This window comes from Myripristis murdjan, chromosome 15 (genome assembly GCF_902150065.1).
Source record: "Myripristis murdjan chromosome 15, fMyrMur1.1, whole genome shotgun sequence".
Taxonomy (NCBI): Eukaryota; Metazoa; Chordata; class Actinopteri; order Holocentriformes; family Holocentridae; genus Myripristis; species Myripristis murdjan.
Window position 1 is genome coordinate 4398334 of NC_043994.1, and position 25579 is coordinate 4423912.

The 25579-nt window shown below is 41.2% G+C and overlaps 3 protein-coding genes across 4 annotated transcripts in view; 2 read left to right on the forward strand and 1 right to left on the reverse strand.

Annotated features, from left to right (window-relative positions):
• Positions 1-4658, reverse strand: part of nckap1 (NCK-associated protein 1) — a 36916-nt gene extending 32258 nt beyond the window's left edge. For both annotated transcript variants that reach the window (XM_030069959.1, XM_030069958.1), the window contains exon 1: positions 4296-4658. In XM_030069959.1, coding sequence (XP_029925819.1) covers positions 4296-4403 — 108 coding nt within the window. In that variant the 5' untranslated portion in view covers positions 4404-4658. The remainder of the gene's footprint in view (positions 1-4295) is intronic.
• A 938-nt stretch (positions 4659-5596) lies between these two features.
• Positions 5597-14769, forward strand: LOC115372248 (dual specificity protein phosphatase 19-like). Its single transcript, XM_030069964.1, has 6 exons — positions 5597-5773; positions 6289-6563; position 7014; positions 8921-8967; positions 9957-10109; positions 14152-14769. The coding sequence occupies exons 2-6, from the start codon at positions 6333-6335 to the stop codon at positions 14332-14334; spliced, it is 615 nt and encodes a 204-aa protein (XP_029925824.1). The 5' UTR covers positions 5597-5773; positions 6289-6332; the 3' UTR covers positions 14335-14769.
• A 1372-nt stretch (positions 14770-16141) lies between these two features.
• Positions 16142-25579, forward strand: part of LOC115372868 (uncharacterized) — a 47298-nt gene continuing 37860 nt past the window's right edge. Inside the window, exons 1-2 of the mRNA XM_030071028.1 lie at positions 16142-16159; positions 20667-20813. Coding sequence (XP_029926888.1) covers positions 16142-16159; positions 20667-20813 — 165 coding nt within the window. The remainder of the gene's footprint in view (positions 16160-20666; positions 20814-25579) is intronic.

Genomic DNA, 25579 nt, shown 5'->3' on the forward strand with positions numbered 1-25579 from the left:
CCATGATCATCTAAAGTGTGGGAGTATTTTAGACAGCGAACCAAGAATGCGCTGGTCTCTAAGCTCTGCAGATTGGAAATTGGCTTATCACAGCAGGACAACTGTTCAGCACCAAAAGTATCCAGAAATGCTTTGTCAAGACAGCAGCAAGTACTCTCCTGTTACTTTTTGTCCCCACCAAAGCATGATATATTGGGATTATCATCATGAAGAAAATGTTTCTGTTAGTAGTAGTTACTTAAAATTGATTTTCTAAGTGTTTCTTTATGGCCCCCATGTTAAAAAAAAAAAAAAAAAAAAAAAAAAATCTGCACTGCTGCTGTTATGGAAATGCAGTGTCATATTATGCATCATCTAACACTGTTGCTTGGCCATTTTATATTTTATATTTATTGTAATGGCCATGAATGTGAAAATGGCTTAACCTAATGTTACAGACTGTTGTTACAGTCTGTAAATCATTTCAATTATTTTCTTTGCCCTACACTGAAACAAAAATACATTTGCATTAATTTTCATTTTTAAGACAAATGCTAAAGCAAAACTAGTGACTCTCCAGTTCATGGGAAGAGTTACTATGACACACAATGCTTCAATTAATCTGTGTCACAACAATCTGTTTGAATTTGAGGTCAAGTATTTTTTCTGATCAGGCATCTGACATATAGGGTCTCTCAAAGTTTTTGGTATTTATTCTGTGTAAATTATTATATTAATCAAGTAATTTTAAAAATCTATGGAATTTATGCCTTATTGTCCAAATGCTTGTTTATCTTCTTTGAGTACTAGGAAGAAATATGTGGCTAAATGCTAGCTAGCTAGAGAGAAAAAAAAAAAAAAACTGAAAATGTTTGCTGCCAACATGTTAATTATAAAAGTGCAGTTCCATCTGCTCATATCTGACTGTCTTGACTCTCTGTATACACACAGAAAGTCCTGTTCTTTGATGTTATATTGATCATATATCTACACTAATCTATCAGTTATTACATAATATTTAGTATGCCTCAGAGACCATGGAAGTTCCTGAGTTGTTAAGGAAAATAATTACTGTTTAAAAGTTACATGCAACATAAAATACGATGTTATAAGACATGTCTCTCAGTTGAAATGTAAGCACAGAAAAAAGGAAGTTTAATGCATCTCAGCCAAGAGCAAGGTGGCGATTAAGAAAAAGTATAATTTATGTTTTTCTGTAACTTGGCACTAATAAATGATGAGTGGATATGCTTAAAATGGAAGATAAGGTTGCTTTTCAATCTTAAGACAATACTGGCGTTTTAGTGAGCATGAATGACTCTCTTCCAAAAGGAAGAAAGCATACAGCCAAGTCTGTCATCCGTGATTTCATCAAGAGACAGCTGACGGAGCTGCTCTGCAGACTGAGTTAGAGGCAACTTTGTGGACATTTTGACAGGGCCATGGGGAGATTTTGGCAGCATTTCAGAACAGTTAGCATCTTGATCAAGTTAAACTCATTAGATGTATGGCTCAAACATTCTTTGTTCACAAAATTACCCTCCAATTTGCTAAAGATCTTACCAATACAAACCAAGTCCAATGATGATACCACTAACTTAAGTCCTGGTTCTTTGCTTTCTAGCTTTCGGGTGCAGATGTTACTGTAAATACATGTTGGAAAAAACAAACGAACAAAAGAAAAACCCCATATGACCAGCATTTCAGGGCCAAAATCTCTTTCCGGTTCAAAAGCCCTACAGAGGTAGATCAGAGTAGCTGATGGAAGAAGTAGTAGTGAAGATAATGGGACAGAAAGAAAGAAAAAAGAAGGGAGGAGGGAGTAAGGGGAAGGCGCTTCAACAAGAGTAGCCTAATTAGAAGGGAACCCTTGGTGGCTGTGTCCGACTCTTACTGCCTTCAAGATAACATGCATTGACAATAGACAACATATCAATGCATCGTACAGAATAAGAAAAAAAAAAAAAAAAAAAAAAACAGCTGTACTCATTACAGGCTTTTGTAATTACCTCATTTTTTCTGATGTTTTATTTAACTTTTTTCTTCAGCTAGTCTCAATGCCTTTTTTAAGGATCAGCTGAGCATAGGGATATAAAAACCAATCAAAAAACATTCAATACGCCACCAGTGATGGTTGCACCTCCAGGGCAACTGAGAGTGGCCTGACTGTGAGTGTTCATTATATTTTCAACTGGGAGATGAAAAGTGCAGTGTTACAAACACATCCACTGAGAACCATACAACTCTCACTTAGCTGATAAATCAGTGAATACACTGAAAGTATTTATATGTTTGTTTTGAACTGTCTGAGTAGCACTTCTGCCTTTGGAAGAATATTTGTTGATGTAATATTGCTACTCCAGTGGTTTTCAAATGGGGTTAGCGTACTGCATGGGGTTCAAGTGATTTTTTTTTTTAAATCTTAATTCAAAAATATCACTCATACATAATTTTTCAAATAACTAGCCTACGCTAGAATAAGTTCAATAAAAATGTAATTTAATAAACTGCATTTTATATTGAGTTTTTAATACGGGCTTCCTGAGGGTGTCAAATGTGTTTCTGGTTTAAATCTACCGTCATCGAATGAGGACATTTGTTCACTATGATCGAGAAGCCAAGACAAAAAAAACAAAAAAACAAAAACACAAACAAACAAAACAAAACAAAAACAAAAAAAAGGGGGGGAGGTTGAAATGCAGCAGGAATACAGCTGAAAAGAAGATGAAAGTTAAGAAGACGCAAAAACAGGGCCAATTCAATATAGTCAGTATCAGGCTGTTGTTTCAGACACTGATGGTGCTGCATTGGACCTCTTTATATGGGCTTTTTTGCTCAAAAAATGTTGTGCACTGGTCAGGGGTTACTTGGCTGGAAAAAAACAAAATTCAGAGGGGGCACATTATTGAAAAAAGTGAGAGAAGTACTGTTCTGATTTATAAAACAAACCAAACCTGTGCCCCATAAACTGCAACACAAAACAAATCATGGGTATATTGAACCGGTACACCCCTGGCTGAGCATTAGCCTATGTCTAACACTCTGAAATAAATGATCAGCAGTCACCTATGAGAAACAGCATGTGCTTTCAGACAGTTTGATTACTACTGTGTGCAATGGGAGGCTTTTCGAGGATATGACTGACCTCCCTGTCTCTCATCTTATTCATCACACACACCCAGATACAACTACCCCTCCCAACACACACACACACACACACACACACACACACACACACACACACACACACACACACACACACACTGAGCCCTTACTGTTCATCACACAGGAACCCGTTGATATCACAATTTATCAAGACTGTTAGAGATTTGATCATTTGTGTTAATCTTAAACATCTGTGTAATTTACCAGCCGCAGTGTGTTTAATCTCACAGGAATATGCAAGGGTTGTGCAGCAGGTCCTCGCCTTGTCAATCTGGACACCGCCGCCTGTGCTGTAGCTACAGCTAAGTAGGGCATCACACCCACAACAATCATGGAAAGGGCCAAATGGCTACAGCTAACATGCCAAATAAATACCAAGAGCCATGGAATACTATTTCCATCCCCTCCCATTACATTACATTTAGGGAAGTAAGCGTAGATACTCAAAGTGATGCGCCTATGCTACAAGGGTGCTGCCTAGCGATGATAAATACAAAACTGGTTAGGCAGCATCAATTATGTGGCTGATAGCTGCTGTTTTGTGAAGCAGAGACGACGCCCGAATGCTAGCGTTAGTTAGCCTAGCTAGCGTGAAGCCAGCAGCCGCCATTACCAGCCAATGTTAGCTATGTGAAGCTACTGCAGGCCTGGACTGATACAGCAGACATTTATTAGCTATGGGGCTTATGGGATATTTTGAATTCATCAGTTGCTTCCATTTAGCTGAAGTCAGCCACACGACGCGGAGGAAAGTTACACATAACGCCCAAAACGGCGTATCAGTAAGCACTCCTTGCGAAAACCACCAAACTGCAAGCTAACGTCATGGCTAACGTTAGCTTGTGGCTAGCAGTTCCCACAGGCTGCGGCGAGGAATGCTAACAACACATTTTAGCCTAACTGAGCGTTTTAATAGACGCAGTAGCCCCTAATAAAATTACAAACAACAGAATAATATTCAAAATTGAACACTAAACTAAAACGTTGTAACTAAAGCTACCGGTGTGCGTTCATAGGGAAGTCGTTATCGTAGTTTAACTAACGTTAGCTCTACCCTGGCAGTAGTCTGAGGTGCAGGTGCAGATATTAATACATTTCAGCTGCTAACAGTCTTATGTATTTGATGCAGATATGACTGTGAGTGTGCGAACCTTTTTAATATTGTAAACCCGGGTCAACATCCCGATGCCTCTGTCGTTGAGGATGGTGAGTTTTTCTGCCAGTTTCTGTTGGCTGGGCTGAATCACTCCCCGAGACATCTTGCTCTTCGATTAAATCACCAATTCAGCCAGAAAAAAACAAAATCTCCGCGGCTCCTGGTATGTTAACAGAGAAAATCTGTGATTTATGCGGTTATTACAATTCGCCCATGGTCAGATATTCGGGGACAGCCGTTTCCTGTACTCCACCCCACCGTTTTCCAGCCTGTCTGTCTTTTTTTTTTTTTTTTTTTTTGCAACAGGGATGAGAGGAGTTGTCCTGGTTTTCACAGCGAGGCTCTCTCCCTGCAAACCGATCAAACAGCCGCGGTGCGTTCAAGGGAACCTAGAAAACTAGTAAACTTCTACATTCAAGGTGGAAATGGGTTATTTCCACGATATCCTAACGATATAACTTTGTGTACATCCCATTTGTACACTGGTCTCATGGCTCATGCTCTCATAACTTAATACATTATACGGTACTATACAGATATTACACCAAAACCATTAGTTCCTACACCAATAGTATAGCAACAGACTCAAGGCTCAAACACATTAGTGCCACAGATACACAACATAAGGTCACAACGAGAGTCCCCGTTAAAGTAATAATAATAATAATAATAATAATAATAATAATAATAATAGTAATAATAATAATAAGAAGAAGAAGACTTGTGTAGTGAATGTAGTGCTTTCTTTTGCTTTGCGGAAATTTGCTCTTCATTAGAAAGAAACTCCCATTTGGCTGGAAAATTAAAAATAAAAATATTCCGCTGTATTTTTTCTCCCTAATATGACATTTTGAATATCATTGGTATTGTGAAAAAAAAAAAAAAAACAGAAGGGGAAAGTTTATTGAACTGCACATCTTACACAAGATGGTATAAAGACCGTTGCCATAAGCCGGTAAGTTTTTTTTCCCCAAAATTTTTGATTTTACGGGAACATATTGTTGCCACCAGAAAATGACACAGTATCAAGTAATAATGTGGAAATCTATTGTTATGACAATATTTTTCACGGTATTACAAGATATATTGACGTGATGACACATTTTCGTGATGACACACAGGATTTAAAAATGCAATGACTTTAAAATGCGCCTGCTCGCGTTTTTTGTTTTTTCTAAGACAAAATGTCGAACTAATTTCAAATGAATAATTTCAGCGTGACTCCGAGTACAGAGGAAATATGATAATTTACTATTTTCCGTGTAGTATAAGAACGCACCATGTTGTTGACGCAGCTTCCGACTCTGAGCCTGCTCGCTGCCAGTCCCTCTTTTAATGTGTAGTAAAACGAGCTGTACGCCCCACACAGATTGATACTACACTGAAAAATACTTACTAACTCTAACACGGTAATCTTTGGCCCAGAGCAGTGCTGGGCTGATGTTGTTTGCAGCCGGTCGCTGATCTAGACAGGTGGGTGCTGTAGACTACCGAGGCTGCACAGCACAAGCTGGTCACACAGCCATGCAGACAGCTGCATAGATATCACGAATCAATACATTGTTTGGTTTGGGATATTTCCCCAAACCCATGGATCATATTTAATGTGACACTACTCCACAGCCTAATGTACGATTATGATTTTGCAGTTTACATCCAAATCTTCACCAGTCATTCTGCATTAGCCAGGGATGTAGTCAGTGATAAACCCTCTTGTAAACAGTTTACCCACACTTTAATTTGCTGAATAAAGTTTATAAACCTTTTAGGATGACATATATTAATAATGCCATTGTGGTGTTATCAATAGCACCAAATAGAGCAACTTATTTTTTGTACTGTTTTTCTCTAAACAAAACAAAAATGTTCATAATGGTAGCTGTAAGATTCAAGTAAATCACTGGCTGAAGCTTTGTATTTACCATTACCTTATATGATTCAACCAAATCATTTTGATAATAATCTGTTTATATAATCCTGCTTCCCAGAAACCCCCAATTAATCTCATCGGAGTCCTGTTGCTCTTGATGTGATGCATTCACTCGCCCAGGAGATCCAGGGCTTCTCCAAGGACCGTTTGAAGAAACAGTGCACGCGTGTGACCACCGTGACCGGCAGAAAGCTGCTGGAGAGACGGAGGGATGGAGGACAGGACGGAGAGACAGAGGAGGTCGAGGAGATAGAGGAGGGGGCAGGATGTGGCTTTGTTGAAGACCAGAGCCTGGACCTGCAAGTTGGCATTGTTAGACCATTTTACTACTGGGTAATATATACCATTACCACCACTACAGCTACTGTCACTATTTACTTCATAAGCTCCACAACTACTACCACTCCTACTACTTGTGATGCCACAGTTACAGCTATTACCATCATATTTACCAATATTGCTACTGCTTGTATACTACTACTACTGCTACTACTACCATCACACCACTACTGCAACTGCTGCTATAATACTACTGTTACCACTACTTCTACCACTACCACTGTACTACTACCACAACTATTACTACTACTATTACTCCAACTATTATTATTACCACCACCAGTGTAACTGCAACTGCTACTGTGCTACTACTACTGCTACCATTACTACTACCAGTGTGATATCCCTGTACTGTCATGGAGCATGGTATTGATTTAAATGACTTTCCCTCTTGACACATATACCTTTTACAAACACACACTAATTATGGGTCGATGGCAGCAGAGTGCCTGGAGGCCCTGCTGTAGCTTGTGGGTGTTGTAAGTGCCTTGGCTAATGGAGGTGGTTGTGGTTGTGCAGCATCTCCCTCATTTCAGTGTTCCAGTTCTCCAAATGCCAGGTCCTGGGTTTTAATAGTGATTGGAATTCCTCTCAGCCCAGGGTGGGCAGGGTGGCCTGTGGTTAGAGAGACCACGCCTCAGCCCAGATCAAGCCCCCATGTCAGCAAGCATTCACACTGCTGAAGTGTCCTTGAGCCTGACATTGACTCCCCATCACCTGCAGGGTGCGGCTCTGTTCTGTGACTAGCGCCGGGCTCTGACCTCGCTGAAGGAGAGCAGGCAGAAAGAGAATTTCTCTACGGGGATCAATAAAATATTACATCTGTTAGGCTGCACAGAGGTGACTCATGTATCTCCCTCCTATACAGCGCTGTGCTGCTAACAGCATGGGACTCCTTACATGTCCGCTAATTATTCTCTTTAATGTTGCTACTTTCGTTTTGGGGATCTTATACACTTTTTATGGTTTTACATCAGCTTTAAGTGTATGCATTATGCACTCTAAACCTCTTGCAACATCCTGTCTTAACCATCTGATTTGCTCTTTGTAAGGGTTGTGGTAAACCATCCACTTAAACTGTTGATAGGCCTCTCTGAAAGCGTTGGAATTTGCTCTTGATCGATATTGAGGCTTTTCTCTGACAGTTTCCCCCTTCGCAGTAGAGATATGTCTTGATTTGCATATTTTTTTCTTTCATACAAGCCATTTTAAGCTATCATTCAACTTGGCAAGCAACCTTTTTAGTCCAGGATGCCATTGTCACAGTTGTCATATCATGCCTGTACACCCTAATGGGCGGGGGGTGAATTCCTCCCTGCAGCCCTTCTCTACATTCAGCCCACTTGACAACTTTAACCCTCCTGTTACCTTCACATTTACTATCACTTTTTATCTATTGGTGTCAGTTTGACCCCAGTAATTTAAACCTCCAGACAGTGATTATAATCAAAATTGTTACCCAGATAGCTTATGTTATTATTATACATAAAAGTTCTTGTGGGAATCATGTTTTTCCCTTCCATATGTCATTTGCACTATCAGTGGTTGTTGCTATACTACAGGTATAGTTATGTTTCGTGGGCCCTAAAGGCAAGATTTTTTTGCCGATTATAAAAAGCCTGGGGTCAAATTGACACCAAAGAAACACTGATGCATACAAAATGTGCCCATGACAATGAAAACATGTTATCATGTTAATTTTATGTTTACCCAGTTGTCCCCGTTAAATTAGTAAAAGTCATGAAATATGAAGCAAAAAAAAAAAAAAAAGTCAATCATGTATTTATAGGCGTTAAACATTGAATGGGGTCAAACTGACCCGAAAGACGATTGGTGGGTTAATTAGATATTTGATCAAATTTCATGTGTTGAGCTTACTTGTAGCTAAATCTGGCACTTTTATCCGTATACCCAATAAGTGTTTACTTAATCCCGTTACCTTTTTTTCCAGTAGCTTTCAGCCATTTTACCTCCCCTGCTCTTAACACAGGCTTCTCAGAGCTAATGTTTCCCTCTTCAGTGATAGTCCTGATATCAGAATCAGAAATATTTTATTGATCCCAGAGGGGAAATTGGGATATCTTGCAAACTTTGCTATCTGCTGCCGATTTATTTTGCTCTAACTTTGCCCTTTATGCCCTCGCTGTATTTTATTATGAAAACATTAGTGATATTTTGTCCCTTAAATGTAAAGTGAACAAAGAGATGCTTTCTTCTCTTCATGTCAACAAGGGGAAGGAGGTGCATTTGTTAACATGGTTATTAGTGTCAGCCCTGGAAATAGATTTCATAAATTGATTATTTTTTGATAATGACTGACTCTTCTCATCAAGCTGTTTCTGCTCTCGCAGGCTCTCAGGACGCGGCTCACGACATTGAGACCCTGCAGAGATGTAAGGTCGGTACAAAGGGATCGATGGGAGCGGGCATGCCCTTGTTGTGATGGCATGAGCAGTGACATGAGAATCAGAGGCGGCCGCGTAGGTGTGCTCTCCTGTGGGTCGGCAACAGCCAGCCAATGGCCAGAGGAGCCTGTGACACGTGCAGTTACCGTTTGGCTCAGTAGAGGGAGCAAAGGATAAACAGTAGTTTCAGAGCTGCTGTTGAACATCACAGGAATATGACTGCTTCCCTCTGCAGTGGCTCAGGTCGCTGCCAATGCAATCTCAGTCCAATAAATCAGAGGGATTAGAGATGCCCTCACCTCCAGTTTCTAGGGCTTAGTCTTCACTGCCACACCTTCTAATAACTGATTCTCACATAGCTCAGGCTAGGGACGGCACTGGGATCCTTAATAAGGCCATTTGATCATCTGATCTTATCTGTACGATGTTGAAATGGTATCTCAAATTGGCCAAAATAGGACATATTAATCAGGGATGTAGGGTGCGGTGTACAAATTGCCATCACCACAGCTAGTGCACTAATTAGTGATCAAATATTTTCTGTGTTGGTGTGGAGATGGAATTGATGTTACATGTTACAAGCAGGTTTTGTGGGCTGCAGCACGAGGGAGGGGGCAACAGCGCAGTTTTTAAGTAAGCTCAGTTTAAGTGAGGGGAGACAGAAAATGATTTGCGTTTGCCATCTCTCTTTCCCTTTCCTCCCCCCTCTCTCTCTCTCTCTCTCTCTCTCTCTCTCTCTCTCTCTCTTTTTCTCTCATCACCCCCACCTCTGTCGCGCTCTCCCCCTCTCTGTCTCATTCACGTGTGTCATGTTTTCAGCACGGTTGACAGTACACATCTCGCTCTCCCTGTCTGTCAAAGTCAAAATGGGAAATTTACCAGCACGACTGCACAGAGGATTAGAGCAGTCTCAAATTTAATGGTCCCCCGTTCAGCTTTCTAATGAATCTGTCCTTCTCCTGTCTGTCTGTCTGTCTGTCAGGTGTCTCATGTGCTGAATGTGGCCTATGGAGTTGCCAATCTGTTCCCGGATCAGCTGGTTTATAAGACGCTCAACATCCTGGACCTTCCAGACACTGACATCACTTCCTACCTTGGGGACTGCAGCTCTTTTATAGACCAGGCCCGAGAGCAGGTACACACACACACACACACACACACACACATAGAAACAGGTCAGCATGTGCACACACTCATACACGTGCACAGACACACAGTCACACGCCACTGTTTCATGGTTTAAGCAGGTAAAGGTGACTAAGCCTCACACCTAAAATGCAGCCTAGTTCTGCCGTGTCCTGCCGTTTTCTGCTCCCTCATTTCGATGCATCAAGGTGTTTGGCCAGAATGCCTGCCTCTGCATGATCTACCCCACTGTTACCTATTAGAGAACAATGCCAGTGTCATTTTGAGTTATAGCCCATTTGCTACCGTCTATGGCTACGCAATCCAGTTAAAAAATCATGTTGCGATCAGTTTGACAGATACCGGGATTGTGATCATTTTCATTTTAACTGGAAAAACGACTAAAATGAGGATGATGTGATTTTTACTGGGGTCCGGCCCAAACCATCATGTTTTTTTTTTCTTTTTTTCTTTTTTTTAACATGGGGAGAACACGATTTGTAGGCCAGGGCGTCTCTGTGGCTCCACAGCACATACTGTGGTTTGGATATTGCAGTTATCCATCCATACTGCGATTTGGATATGATTTTGATGAACTGTGCCGTCCTACTACCGTCCATGTCTGGCCTACATTTCCAAATCAGGAGATGGAGCTGCCAGAATGTATGCAAATTAGAGGGCGACTGATAATGGATTTTTAAAGGCCAATATAAACATGATAGATTGGGGACGGAAGAAGCCGATAGCCAGTTAATCGGCCAATATAACAGCCCTGTTGGAAACAAACTCTCTTTTACTTCATTAGACAGTGGATAAATGTTGAACTGGACATCTAAATCAAAGTGATAAAACGTCACTAAATATACAAATAAATCTAGACCAGTGAACTTCAAACTCAAAGTAAAGTTAATAAATAAATCAGGGACTGAAAATGAAACCGTGAAAAGGTTTAGGTGGGACTCTTTCTCATCAGTCACTAATTCCAGTTGAGAAGCCTCACATTTTTTTTAAAGATTTTTTTTTTTTTTTTTTTTTTGCCATTTCTGGTTTATTTGACAGTCTCAGTAGAGAGAGACAGAGGAAAGGCAGGGGGGAGAGAGGGGATGACATGCAGCACAGGGCCTGAGGTCGGATTCGAACCCAGGACGCTGCGATCAGGACTCAGCCTTGACAAGTGGTACACACTTTACCAAATGAGAAGCCTCATATGTTAATGGAGGAAACAGAGCTTGTCTGCAATGTTGAGCTTTACAGTACGAATGATTTCACTGTATTACTTTGGACTTTTGCAGAATTAAGTGAATTGATATATAAGATTGTTTCTTTACCGTTTACAGCAGTTAAAATATAATGTAATTCATATGTTGTTTATATGTTTATTAATATGTGAAACATTTAAGTTACTTATTCATGTTCCCTTTGCCTATAGACAATGTCATTTTTGTGCAGGGATATGGTTAGTCATTTTAGCTCCTACCTGTCAGCCATCGGCCACTATCTGAGTCAAACTCTGACAATACTGATAGTTTGTAAAACGTCCTGTCGGCGCTGATTAATCAGCCAAACTGATTAATTGATTGACGTCTAATGCAAATCAAAGAAGGCTTTATTTAGGTTCTTAACAAACTTAAAGTTCCCTTTCTCCTGAAGGCACAAGGAAAAGGCTTGGAAAGAGAAAGTGGATACACAGTGACTAACAAGCAGCTGTTGTTCTGAAAGGCTTCCTCAGGTGAAGAGGGCGTCCAGCCCGGGCTACCCCCTAGGAATAAGAGGGCGAGTGGGAGGGGACATGACATCTAACAGGAGTAAAGCAAAAGATATGAGTATACTAGTAAGGAAAATAGACTCTAAATGATGAGAAAACAGCCTTCAGTAAGATATATAGTTTAAATGTATAGGTGCAGGATGGGAGAACAAGCTCATGTAATCCATGTGGAGAGGCAGTGTTCATGTATCTATTTCGCCACCCTTTTTCGAGACTTCAAGTTTGTGTAGTACCTAAAAATATCCCTCTTTTTTTCATATATCCTGGCAGCCCCATCTCCCGTTTTGTGTATTTTTGTTGCCCCTGAGCATCATCCTAACATTTCGCCACACTGCCTTTAGTTTGCATCATTCATTACCTCAATCATTTTGCAATGCATGCCATACGTAATTAGATTTTTTGGCATTTACCTGGTTTTGATAGTTGTTTGAAATCCACGCCCAGCATGAAATTAACTTCTGTCCCGGCTAACAGCTTCGCCCTAAATAAAAAGACAAGGATGTGACAATGAAGTTTGTAAGGTGACATGTTTTGGGGGATTATTTCCTGGCGGAGACTTCCATTTCTTCCTGTGGGTGTCAGATGATTGACAGTAAGCAGAGCGTAATGTAATGTGTGCACCCTGATATGGAAACACTCAACCTGGGGACAATGAAATAACAATAAAACAGCAACTTTGACTAAACCAAAAAAAAAAAAAAAAAAGACTTCATGTCTTCTGTGATGGATTATCTAGCTCGGGTAATTTTCAAGTCTGTAGATGTAGTTTTTTTTTTTTCAAATCCCATTCTGAATCCCAGCGACAAATACGTCAATACATGAGCACACAAATGAGCTGTGGGCGGCCCTCGTTCTTTGGAGATGTGGCTGGAATTTTAACAATTTACCTGGTTTCCAGCAAGACACTCTTGGCAGTATGATAATTAAATCAACATCAGTAAAAATATTAATATTAATAATGGCACATGCACTCACACACCTATAACCAAGACACAGATTCATTCTCTGTCGCGTCTTATTGCTGTCCCTGTCCTACGGCTGCGTTTCACAGATGGCGGAGAGTCAGAAATCATAACTTTCTAATAAAAAATACCACTGTCACTCACATCACAACTCCTAGAAGGAAACTCCAGCAAGATTTCTTAACCCTGAGCTTCTTGAAAAGCTATCGTCACGTCAGCGTGGTTGCATACGATGTAAATCTATTTTTAGTAAGGATAGAATCCTCAGACTAACAAAAGGTTGATTAAAGGTCTCAAACCCATCAAAACACCTGTGTGGTAAAAATATATATTTGTTCCAACTTTTGCTGCATTCATTTCAACTCGGCGCTCAACAGTGACCTTCAACTTGTAGGAAAAAGCCAACTGAATGGTAATCTGGCTTCAAATTACAAGATGGAGTTTGGGGTATCACTTCAGAGCTGTGGTTTTATCAGATTTCAGTTCAAGTGACATCAGTGCACGCAAAAACGAAGCGAAAACAATCCCCGTTTGTTGGTTATGGTAAGAACTGGATCAATGTAACAGTTTTTATTTATTACTCAAGCAAATGCTGCTGCGTGTACTTTGTGTTCCCTGTGCAGGACCTTTCTTCTTCTTGCGGGAAGCCGTTTTTCTGCAGCTGGCACTCTGAACTCTGTGTTGTCATAGGTTGGAAATTACGACTTGACATGAACACAGCTTTAACCCTCCTATTATGTTTGGGGTCAATTTGACCCCAGCCAATGTTTAACGTCTCTAAATAAATGATTAACATCATTTTTTTTGCTTCATATTTAATGAGTGTTCCTAATGTAATGGGTTCTACCGGGTAAACATGAAATTGACATGATGATATGTTTTCAATGTCCTGTACATACTTTGTAACGCATCAGTTATAAATAACAAAAATCTGTACTTAGAAATAATATAAAGCCATTAAAACACCAAAAATGAATATTTCTTTCCAATTTCAGATCAATCAGTGAGATTTTATGGTGATTTGAATATTTTTCCATTTTCGCGTAATAGGAATACTGGATGTATAAGTGGGGGTGTTGGGGAGTTATGTCTTATTTAAAAGGCTATTTAGGTAATCAACAAAGAAACATCAAGTACTTGACACATAAACTTTGGTAACAATTTTAGTTATAATAATTTTGTGAAAGTTTAAACTGCAGGGGTCAAATTGACTCCAAACATAAAGGATGTTCAAAAATGTGAACATAACAGGAGGGTTAATTCCTTATTCTGTCTTTTTCTCACATTCTGCCTCTCTCTCCCTCTCTCTGCATCTCTGTCCTCAGAGTGGCGTGGTGCTGGTCCACTGTAACGCCGGTGTGTCACGATCATCCTCCGTTGTGATTGGCTACCTGATGTTGCGGGAGGGGCTTTCATTCAGTGATGCGTACCAGCAGGTGAAACAGGCAAGGCCCTCAGTTTGCCCCAATCCTGGTTTCTTCCAGCAGCTACAGAACTACAAACCATAAAGAACTGCAAATCCCTGCTCCAACCTCTGCTGTACCAGTAATTGCATTAAAAAAAAAAAAAAAAAAAAAAAAAAAAACCTCCAGGCACTGATTAAACCCCTAAAAATAAAATATAAAATCTCTATTCATCTATATGACATATGTAGATTTTTTTAAAATGAAAAGGCATCCCTGCAAGCTTGAAAATGGCTTAAATATAGCTCTATACTTTGCCTTCATTTAGTATGAACAGATCTATCAATATGCCGACTGTCTAGTAACTTGTATTGTATTTGATTATCTATCTTAGTAGCACTAGTATTGCTTGTGCCAAGCAGCCATTTCGAGTTAGTCTTGTTCATTTTTTTGAAAATAAAACACTCAGTGGCCGCTGAGGCTGGTGCTAACGGTATGAAAAGCACCACAGCTCCTTCGGTTACTGACGTCGTAAACCTTGCCTGCTTGTCTGAACCTGTCTTTTGCATCCTGTCCTTGGTGCACTGCCGTTTCAAAGCGGAAAAACTCATGGCGTCGACTGCTTGTTTTGCACCTGGTATGCCTCGCAACATATGAAAAACACCACATGGCTGCATTAACAAGATTAAAAACCTGACTTTTCATCGGAGAACTACTACAAAACTACTGAATTCTGGGTACTGCCAACTAGAGCGCTTCATAAGACAGATTGTTAAATCTCCCTCCTGCAAGATTTGTAATAGTTTGTCCTAGAAAACAAACTCAAATATACTTGCCTACCCCTGAAGTAAGTGAAACCAATTTGAGGAACATTGTTTTATTTATTTAATTATTATTATTGTTTCTGCGGTATTCCCATGAGTCGTCTGTTCTCCCGCTCCTGCCTACACACTGTTTGCGTCCTGCACTCTCCTGCATTCCACAATTGTCCTGCGCTGCACCCCGTTGTGTCGGGTCCCGCGGGAGTCCAGCGGGAGTGCAGACCTCCACTGCCAACACATGGGATGTTTTTTGTTCCTCTCTGGTGAATATTTATCTTAAAAAAACTACAATTGTGTGATGTTGTGTCATGAGCAAAGAAAGTCGGATCTCATCAAATTGCAGTGCCCACAACTGTTCTTTGTCATTCTGATTCCCACCCAAAAAAAACAGCATGTGCATTGTTAACTAGTCTACAGGTTGAACAAATTTCATACATATGTTTTTTTTTTTTGCAGCTTGGCAAATTGCACCGCTTCCCATGTCTCTTTCAAATGATTAGCTTGTAATCAGCTTGTTGGATGATGATGGAGAATCCAGCTGGCTTGCCCACTAATTGACAAGTGATGTTAGTCTTCCCAACACCGCAAACTCACCATCATGTTTGGCTTGTGCTCATGTGTCCTTGAGCACTGACAGGCCACTTCATGGATACGGGACAGAAACCAGGGTGGGGTGTCCTAATCCATTTGTGCGTGCGTGTGTGTGTGCGTGTGTGTGTGTGATCAATTATTTATTAGGATAAAAAAACAACAACAATGGCCATTTGGATTATAAAATACAAACAGGTAGCTTGTAAAGACAAACTGTACAAATTGATTAATTAAGGAGTGCAGCCCTCTCTGTACTGTGCTACATGATGAAAGCCTTAGACATTATAATACAATAATAAGCAGTACAGGTATTTTATACATGTATCCTAGCAACTGAACATTTTAAACTCAAAATATCCATAAAGGACAAATAACACTGACATGTGAATGTGGCTGCTTTCATCAAGTAGCTTATGGGGTTTTTTTTAGCAGCAGTTTTACCAGCTAGGATGATATGATGGAAAAAAACCACAACGTCAAGTTCTGAGTTTTCATTTAACATGAACAGGAGGAAAAGGGTAACTGACTCACAGTAATCAGTGATAGTGTTGATGACTGAGACTGACTGAGTCCCAGGCATATAGCTGTTGTAGATTCATCGACTTGCTTCATTGAATATGGTGTACACATTTACCCTTGGACAACTTTTCAGGCTCTGAATTGTGTCTTGCTTTAAACACTGTAAAAGTTATAACTGGGGGGAGGATTTGGTAAAAAAAAAAAAAAAAAAAAAAAAAAACATCATTAGATGATCAGGGCGTCTGGAACCAAGGAAAAAATTGGACCTCGCACACCCTGTTCACCACTATTCACCCCCATTCATGTTCCAAAGTCACAGAGCTTTTAGTGGAGGCACATGCTGGTTAGATGCTGACAGAATTGAATTACCTATGCCTACCAATTTTCGAGTTTCACCCGGCAGGTTTTCACATAATTTGCACATGAATGGGAGTGAATGGAGCTAAGTTAGCCTAGACTGCTAAGCCACCAAAGCATGTTCTGTGCACACTTATGCAACTGATATTTGTGACGAATAGAAATGACCGTGGCTGCTGACTAGATGTCTCAACGGGACTGCTGCAGTCTGTCAGAGTTTAGTTCCCAGTCATAACCACAGTGAACAAGATCCTCCACACACAGTATGTCCCTCCACTTTACATTTATTAGATCAAGCCTTTGGTTTGTAAGACCTTTATCAGAGCATGCGAGCCCGGGGTCGGGTGACGTAGACTTCAATGCTAAAGTGAGGGAATAAAGAAATAAGCAAAGGTTTTACTGTCCTGCGGTGCAAAATAACCATAATATATCTGTGGGGGCTGACAGGGTTGTTGATTAATAGCAGTGACTCAACGATTACTTCACCAGGTGCTGAGATTTCTGGCTCTCAAATATCACTTTGTGTGTTTTTTGCATTGTGAATTCTTCTCATCGCCAGACATTTCCGTTGCATTTCTGCTCTCGCCATGTAGCTCACTTGCCTCTATTTTGAACATGTAGGCTTATTGTTTGTGTCAATTACAGGCCACCACGGCTCGGTTGGTGCCGTGGAAGAGACTTGTGTAGGAGGAGATAAGTTCTGCAAATGCGCTTGCAATTCCTAGTGGTCCTGTAAAGGTCACAGATTACTTAATAACCCCTTAAAAGCAAATTTTCACTCCGTGATTGATTACCAAAGTAATGCTTCTGTCACACTGCTCAATAAACAAATATTTTGGGCCAACAGCAAAGTTTTACGCAATAAATATCGCAGTCTTATGCAGAAAATACACAGTTTGCCTCATTATAGCCGCTCTAACTCCGGAGCTGGCAAATAAAAATTGATACAGTGTCTGACTAATGGCAACTGTGCCAATATTCAATCTCTGACACCACTTCAGTGTAGGGGAGTATGGCCTTTTCTTTGGTGTTGTTCAATGGTGTGTCACTGAAAAGTGTCTGCTATGCGGCCAACTGGGTTTCCCCTGACATTTTTGTGACATTTTACCGTCTGGATGTGATGGCCCACGGTATGGCACAAGCTGTCCCATCTGCAGGGTCTCGTGGGGTCCAACCACCATCTTAGTCTGTGCAGCCTCGTCGCAGCACCATCGCCCGTCCTCGCATGTGTGAGAGTATTTACCCGGCAGAGAGGCACGTTACAAATGTAGCCCGCTTTTCCTTAAAGCAGTACAGCGTTGGGACGCCTGTTGGTCCTTAATAGGCTGCAGGATTTGCAAGTATAGCGAATCCCAAACTGCTTTTTTTGTGTGCCCCTGTGCTCAGGAGTCTGATGTGTAGTACATCAGCTTTCTCCTCTGCACACATGGATCATATTTCTGGACACATTTCTGCTTGTACGCTACCACCACCCATTAATAGGCTTTTACAATGAAGACAGACAATGCACATGCACCCTTGCAAATGATCACTTTATGTGCACATATGGTATCTCCATCTGGAGGTTCTCGAACACTCATTGCACATATGTACGTTGGAGAATTGTGTGCATATTTATACCCCTGATTTGGATATTTTTGGATAGGTGAATGGTTTTGCGTAACATGCATGTTTCATAGAGAGGCTGTGGTCATATGTGTGGCCTTCTATAAAGCCGTCAGTCCAAATGCAAGCCGTTCTGCTATTCGCACATTTGTTTTTCATTGAGTGTTTTGTGTTTTTCCTTGAGCTTTTATTTCTTTTTGCTTTAGTGTGGCTTACTGTTTTTCATCCTTGGTCATTTGTGTGTTCCTACTTAATACTATATGGCCTTGTGTATTTGTTGGTTACTTTCTGCCTGTCTGTCTATCTATTATCCATTTTTTCTGGGAATCTGGGCTGCATGAGCCCGTATTTGTGCCGTTCTTTCCCTTTTCTCTTCGCTCCCTTTGGAGAGAACGTCACATCAAACTGATCCAACTGCACGCCGAGACTTGACATTTTAATGTTGCCGTGCTTCTTGGCTAATATACATATCTCCTACAACACGACTTAAGACCTTTTCCAAATCATAAGGGTCCACACTTCAATTTGCAATACATCTGTTCCACCAAGAAATACTTACTCCAATAAAATATGAATGTTGTGAACTGTCACATTTGTCTTTGTTTCGTCTTCTTCCATGACAATGCCTGGTGCAATTGAATAGCACATACTGGGGCTGGTTTCTCATGTAGTATTCACCCATTTGCTTTCAGGTTTTTTTTTTTTTTTTTTTTTTTTTTTTTTTGTATTCCATGAAACCTACACCATATACAGGTTGAACGATAGTTATTAATCATTTGTGACGCAGGAGATTTTATGGTTGGAGAGAGCGTGACCAACCTTAAACTTAACCCTCCGTGACAGCGAGCATCCGCCCTGCTGAAGTGCCCTTGAGCAAGACACCGAAACCCTTTCAGCTCTGTTCTCCTTTGACCCTGAACTCTGGACTCCCCGGAGACAAGCAAGTGAATAAAGAAAAAAAGAAATCTGTTTAAGAAGGAATAGCACCACCTTATTTTCCACATCATCGTTATTATTTGCTTTTTCCGTTTTGCTCTCTTTTTGCATTTTTTTCTCTCCTTCTTTTTCTCTGTATTGTCCCTGCCTGCCAGTAGGTGGAGCTTGCCTCCTTTTGGTTGCCAGTGAGAGAGCGAGGAAGAGAGAGAGAGAGAGAGAGAGAGAGAGAGGGATGATTAAAGAAAAAAGAAAGAGCAAGAGAGAGGGAGGGAGACAGAGAGGAGAGAGGGAGGCATGGAGGGGAAGAGACAAAGAGAGAGGGAGAACTACTTAGTGAGGGGAGGAGAAGACGGATGGGGAGAGAGAGTGAGAGAGAGAGACTACGAGAGAGAGAGAGGGAGGGAGGGATGGAGGGAGGGAGGGAGAGAGCAAGCGTCAGCACTCCATGCGTTAAAAGGGCAGATGGTAACCGCGGGTAACTGAGGAGCAAACCACTCTGCTGGCCACAGAGCAAGAGATCAGCAGAGAGAGAGAGAGAGAGAGGGAGAGGGAGAGAGGGAGAAACCGAACACATGCAGCGCAGCAGAGGAGAAGAAAGAGCTCTGAAAGCAAGCTGCACGCCTGCTCTGACAGAGAGAAAGAGAGGGAGAGAGAGATAGGGAGGGAAAGACAGAGTACTTCTCTCCACTAACAAAGATAGACAGAGGCAGAGGTAGAGGGAAAACAGAGACGAAGGGATAGAGGGAGGGAGAAGGGTAGACGGGCAGACAGACAGCTGGAAACGGCAGGAAAAAGTATCTCCCTCCACTTAGGAAGACCCAGAGACAAAGAGGGAAGGAAAGGATAGGGAGGAGAAGAGAGAGGAACAAGAGGGGGTTAGAGAGATTGGGAAGTGAAGAGGGGCAGGGAGCAGGCAGCGGACTGAGATGGGAAGAACAGAGAGATAAACGGAGAGGAAGAGCAAGACTGATCAGTGAACGGCTGAGATTTAAGGGGGGGGGCATGTAAGTTGGAGTTGCAGATGGAGATCTAGCAAGAGTTGGGTGGAAGTCCATGACAGGGAGAGACGGATGAATGAAAGATGGAAGCAAAACATTTGGAGAGAAAAAGATTTAAAGAGAAATATTTAAAGGGAGACGGAAATTCTCAGCGCGGGGAAGTGTCTGGGGAGGGAGAAATTTAGCAAAGGAAGAGAGATAGAGGGAAAAAAAAAACATTAAGGGGAAAGTTAGACGGATTAAGGGGTAGGGGAGAAGGCACAGAGGAAGGCGGGGGGAAAAATCGGGAAATTGCAGCGAGAAAGTGAAATATTTAAAAAGAGAGGGAGACGCAGAACGAAGACAAAGAGGGGCAGAGCGAAAGAGAGAGTCAAAGAGTCACCCGTGCAACTTTGAGACGAATAAATCAGAGGAGCGGGAAACTGCACTCCTTTTTTTTTCCTGCTCTCTCATCCTCTCTCTGTCCCTCTACTACTTCATAAAACAGGAGGCGAGAAGAAATGAGGGGAGCGGGAGAGAATTGAAGAGGACGGAAGACAAAAAGGAGAGGGAGAGAGAGAGAGAGAGTCTTTTGCTGCACTTTTCTCGAGACTTTCTTATTCTCCGTCAGATAGTTAGATGGTCATATGAACCCCTCGCGTATCCAATGGCGTGCTACTACATCGTGATCAGTTCCACCCACTTGCGTGACGGACAGCTGAGGAGCATCAAGGGGGTGTTCAGAGGACCAATCGGAGCCAACAGCCCCAGGAACACGGTAAGGCCTCGTGTCCATCGCTCCAGCTCTCTCCCCCCATAGCTAGCAGAGGACGGACAGATGCTTTGTGGGGAAGTCGTGGCCACAACCGCTGTTGCTATGAGACTGATGGGACCCCGATGTGAAGCGCTCTCCTGCTAAAAGTTGCAATATTTTTTTTAACCTCTAAACACTCCACGGCTGGGCTGCGGCGCTCGAGCCCGGCCGGTCTCGCAGCCTCGGAGCCCTCGGATCCCAGTCCGTCTTGTCTCAACAGCTGGGGGGTGTTTGTGTGTGCATGTGTGTGGGGGAAAAAAAAAAAAAAAAACTACAAATACAATTGAGCTTTTCTGTGTCTCTGAAATGCCAAGGAAAGAGTCATTACCTTTAATGTTACTTAGACCGCTTCCATTCACTTGATTGTCATCAGTCATCCTGCTTTCGCTGAGTTAATTAATTGCCAGATCCATTAAGTTAATTGACTTGTGCCGGAAGCAGAAAAAAATGCAGGTGGGGGGAGGTGAGCCAGAAGTTATTCCAACCTAAAATGCGTGTGTGTGTGTGTGTGTGTGTGTGTGTGTGCACGGAGCTTGGAAGTCTAAGGTCAGTCCAGAATCAGGTGTTTCAAAGTTTTTTCCTTTAACCTTTATTCCCCCGGGTTGGTTCAGCAGTGCACTTGAGCTTTTTCCTCGTGCACTTCCATGTGAGCAGCTCAAATGCAGCGCTCTGCTGTTTGTTGGACATTTGAACTGGTGACCTTCTGACTGCAGGCCTCCTCCTCTTCCATGCTTATCTCATTAAAATTGTAATCCCGAACAGAGCACTTTGAACTCCTCGAAGTCAGACCCCCTAATCGGATTAATTACAGTTAAATTATTTTGCTATAGTCAAGGTATTAAGGATCAAATAATCCAAAAATGGTGCAAAATGAAGCCTAAGTGCATTTATTTCAGAAGTGAGTGAAAATTAGTCGAGAGAAATAACTTTTTTATGTCCGCCCTGAAGCTGTGTAGGTTGATTTGAAGCTGGACTGATGAGTCAGACACCTCTTTCCTTTTGCTTCTACGCTCCAACCTTGTGCTTCATACTTCGTTACAGTGTATTAAAGCCAAGCATAATTACAGCGGGTGCTTGTACAGAGACACGCTGAAATTCCACGAGGCTTCAAAGAGAACGGTCTTATGAGAAATCAAGAGCCATTCTGGTGTTTTAAGGGCAGCGCTGGGCTCATTACACACAAAAACAACACTCTCTCAGAAGAAATAACATTACATTTATTTGTTATGATTGCATTACTTTTGATTTACCCAGGAGTCTGATCTTTAACCTCTGTTATTTTCAAAAACTGGGTGAGCACAATTTTTTTTTTCTTATAATTCACTCCGACCAAACATCGCAACAAATGCAAGTGTTTATCACTGAAAACATTTTGAATGTGTTGAAACGTTGGCTTATGAAAGTGATCAGTGGCTGCACAATGTCTTGTCTATAGACTGTTTATACATCTGCAGGAGAGTTTTCAGCATTTCAGCATCACATTGTTTCATATTGAAATATTTTTAATGATCCTCACCTCTCTGTAAACAATAACATGTCATGACTAAATATTAGGCTTTTAGACTTTGCAAGCCTCTGGCCTAAATCAACAGAGCATTCGACTTGCAATCATCTAAAAGATACTATGGCACTGTTTATATGTCTGGTTATTATTTGCCTTCCCAGTTGGACTTCCTGTCAAGATGCAGAATTGAAGTAATTTTTTAGCATTTCCACCATTTGGAGTGCTGTAAAATCTCTATGGAAAGCGTTTGCATGAAATGCTAAAAATAAAGTCTGTGCTTTCATATGGTGGTTAGCAGCCCCTATAGCACATCAGTGCCGTGCTGTTTAGCAGCAGACGTGGAAGTCCCACACCTCAACACCAGCACATGAATATGATACTACGATATATATTTATATTTTTTTTTTTCTTAAATGGTCTGACAGGAGCCAGATCTGGAGCACCACCAAAATTTAATCAACTGATCCTCTGGGGCGAGGGCTATCTGTCCACAAAATTTCAGCCAAATTTGTTCCTAAGTTTTTAACACATGCATATTGGTGAAGATAAATTCGCACCACAAGTCAAATTTCTTTTAAAGATCTGTCAAAAGAATTAAATGTAGGTCTTTAATTTCTCTTCTCTTCCAGCACATTTATAAAAGTGTTTTATTACAGACTGCTCAAACAGTTATAGCGCATGCGAGGACTGTGCTTTCAAAGTTGCTAAATTATATCAAACTTGCCAGTCATTATTAGCTGATGTTACTGCCATTGGTGGCAGAGCACCATACATTCATTTGTTCTGATTAGCCACATCAAAAATGGTGACATTTCAGCGCATATGTTCATCCCTTCTCAACTTTTGAGCCTGGAATAGAAAGCTTACAAGTGATATAATTAACAAGTGATGACACATGAGTATTTATCAGGTATGAAAAATACTCATGTGTCTACAATATCTACACGGCTTCAGGCAGAACAGTGTGTGTAACTTAATCTCCAGGTTCTTTGGCACAGCTTGGCTTCATTACATTTCAGAAAACGAGTACTTAACTTACAAATAATTAAAATGAAAAAATGCAAAAAAAATACTGCCACACTGCAAAAACGCAAAATCTTACCAAGATTATTTGTCTTATTTCAAGTCAAAAATGTCTTATTTCTAGTCAAAATATCTCATTACACTTAAAATAAGACATGATCACCTCAGAAGTAAATTGTTTTTAGAAAGCTGTCTCTTGTTTCAAGTGAAAATTCGCTTGAAACAAGTGAAAATTTGCTTGTTTCATTGGCAAAATTTGCCAGTGGAAAAAGTGAAAATTCACTTGAAATAAGTGAAAATTAGCTAGAAACAAGAAACAAATTTTGCCAATGAAACAAGCAAATTTTCACTTGTTTCAAGCAAATTTTCACTTGAAACAAGAGACAACTGTCTAAAAACAAGTTACTTCTGAGGTGATCATGTCTTATTTTAAGTGTAATGAGATATTTTGACTAGAAATAAGACATTTTTGACTTGAAATAAGACAAGACAAGACTTTTGCAGTGCAAAAGTGAAACCGTGATAATGTGAATGAGACACGGCTGGAAGCAGCGCAGTGGATCTGTAGATTGTGTATTTACACTGAATAAAGTTTTGAACAAATTTTATTCTTAATTATCCTGCTTAATCAAAACCTTATCAAGCATTCATTTAGCAAACTGTATCAGCTGCCTAAATTTCACACCAAACCACGGTTATTATAGTTAACTAAAGCCAAACTAAAAACTAAAATAAAAACTAGACTGAACTATGTTAGCTACCTGTTGGCGAAAATCAATTTTTTTTCAATCCCCATTAGTTATTGTATGATAACAGCACCTACTCTTCCTGTAGTCCCCATAAGTATTTTTAAAACAATATTTCAACAACAGAAGACACACTAACAACACAACACACATTGCTATCTGTGTCAGTGATCGCAAACTAATTGCAGTGGCCCACCCTGCGATACTCCACGGCCATTCTCCTTTGAGAGCAAAGAAACGACTGTAGCGTTTTCAATCAAACAGGTTTGTGTCGCATCACAGCTGCTGGAGTGTGCCAGGGATGTTTGGGTGCCATGCCTGCGTCTCTGTTAGTCTCTCTCCTCAGCGCTGCCTCCGGGCTGTCGCTACAACTTGAATCTGAACGCTCACTCAGCCGGTCACAAACGAGCCGGAATTCATTAAAAACGGCATTGTACTTTGAGAGCGCGCAACAAGTGTGCACCCCTTTCTTCTCGCTGTTCCTCTCTCTCTCTCTCTCTCTCTCATCTCGCTCGTGCGTATTTGTGAGCGTGTCTCGGTGAGTTCACAGTGACTCCGCGGTGACATTATTTCATGATAGCCCACCAGCTGTCATGGAATTTTCACACCTTTCCCCAATATCAGCACGGCCGGAGTGGTGTTGCTATAGAAACATTGATTCCACGAAGTTAAATAACGCTTATTTTGTACACCCCACTTGGCACAAAAAAAGTTGACATCAAATTCCTTCTGAGCGTTTAATTTTCTCCCAGCAATAATGTTTCTGGCGATTTATTTGTTTGGAGGCTCCCTGCGTCGGTTTTGTGCACATCCGCCAACTAGCCGGTGCACGCCACCTCGGACACCGGGGTTAACAAAGGAACTAGTTAACTGTAAAGTAGTTCATTTTTTTTTGAGAAGTCTGTATTTAGGGGAGCGTTTTCAATTAAAATGACAGGTGTTGGTGGCTGTCTTGTAAAAGCAATAATGTCCTTGAGCCAGTGGGTTATGGTGCAATATTCTCACTTGGTGCTGTCGGCTATTAGACATCGGGCCTAACAACACCCATGATAATACTGCACTATAACCCGCTGCCTCCTCGCTGATATTGCTCATATGTGTGTGTGTGTGTCTGTGTATGAGTGTGTGTGTGTGTGTGAGAGATACGAGGTTTGAGGTAACTTGCCAACGACATGGCTCTTCAAACTGGCTCTCCATAAATTAACACTGATGAGGTGGCACACATGCACTGTGCCTGCATGTGTGTGCATTTGTGCATGCATGTCACCGAGCGACTGAGTGACTACATGTGTGTTTGTGTGTTTGCAGCTGTCTGTGTGTGCCTTTGCATGTGTATAAGCATGCGTGTATATTGCATGTTTCTCAGTGTGTGTGTGTGTGTGTGTTTGCTGGTTGTGACGACTTGGTGTGTGTGAAGGGGAGAGAGAGAGAGAGACAGTGTGTGTATTTAGTAGTTG

Excerpts from the sequence above, each read along its gene's own strand:
- LOC115372248 (XM_030069964.1), top strand. The coding sequence starts at position 6,333 with ATGCATTCACTCGCCCAGGAGATCCAGGGCTTCTCCAAGGACCGTTTG. Across the intron at positions 8,968-9,956 it reads AGACCCTGCAGAGATGTAAG|GTGTCTCATGTGCTGAATGT; the intron begins GTCGGTACAAAG and ends TCTGTCTGTCAG. Across the intron at positions 10,110-14,151 it reads TAGACCAGGCCCGAGAGCAG|AGTGGCGTGGTGCTGGTCCA; the intron begins GTACACACACAC and ends CTCTGTCCTCAG.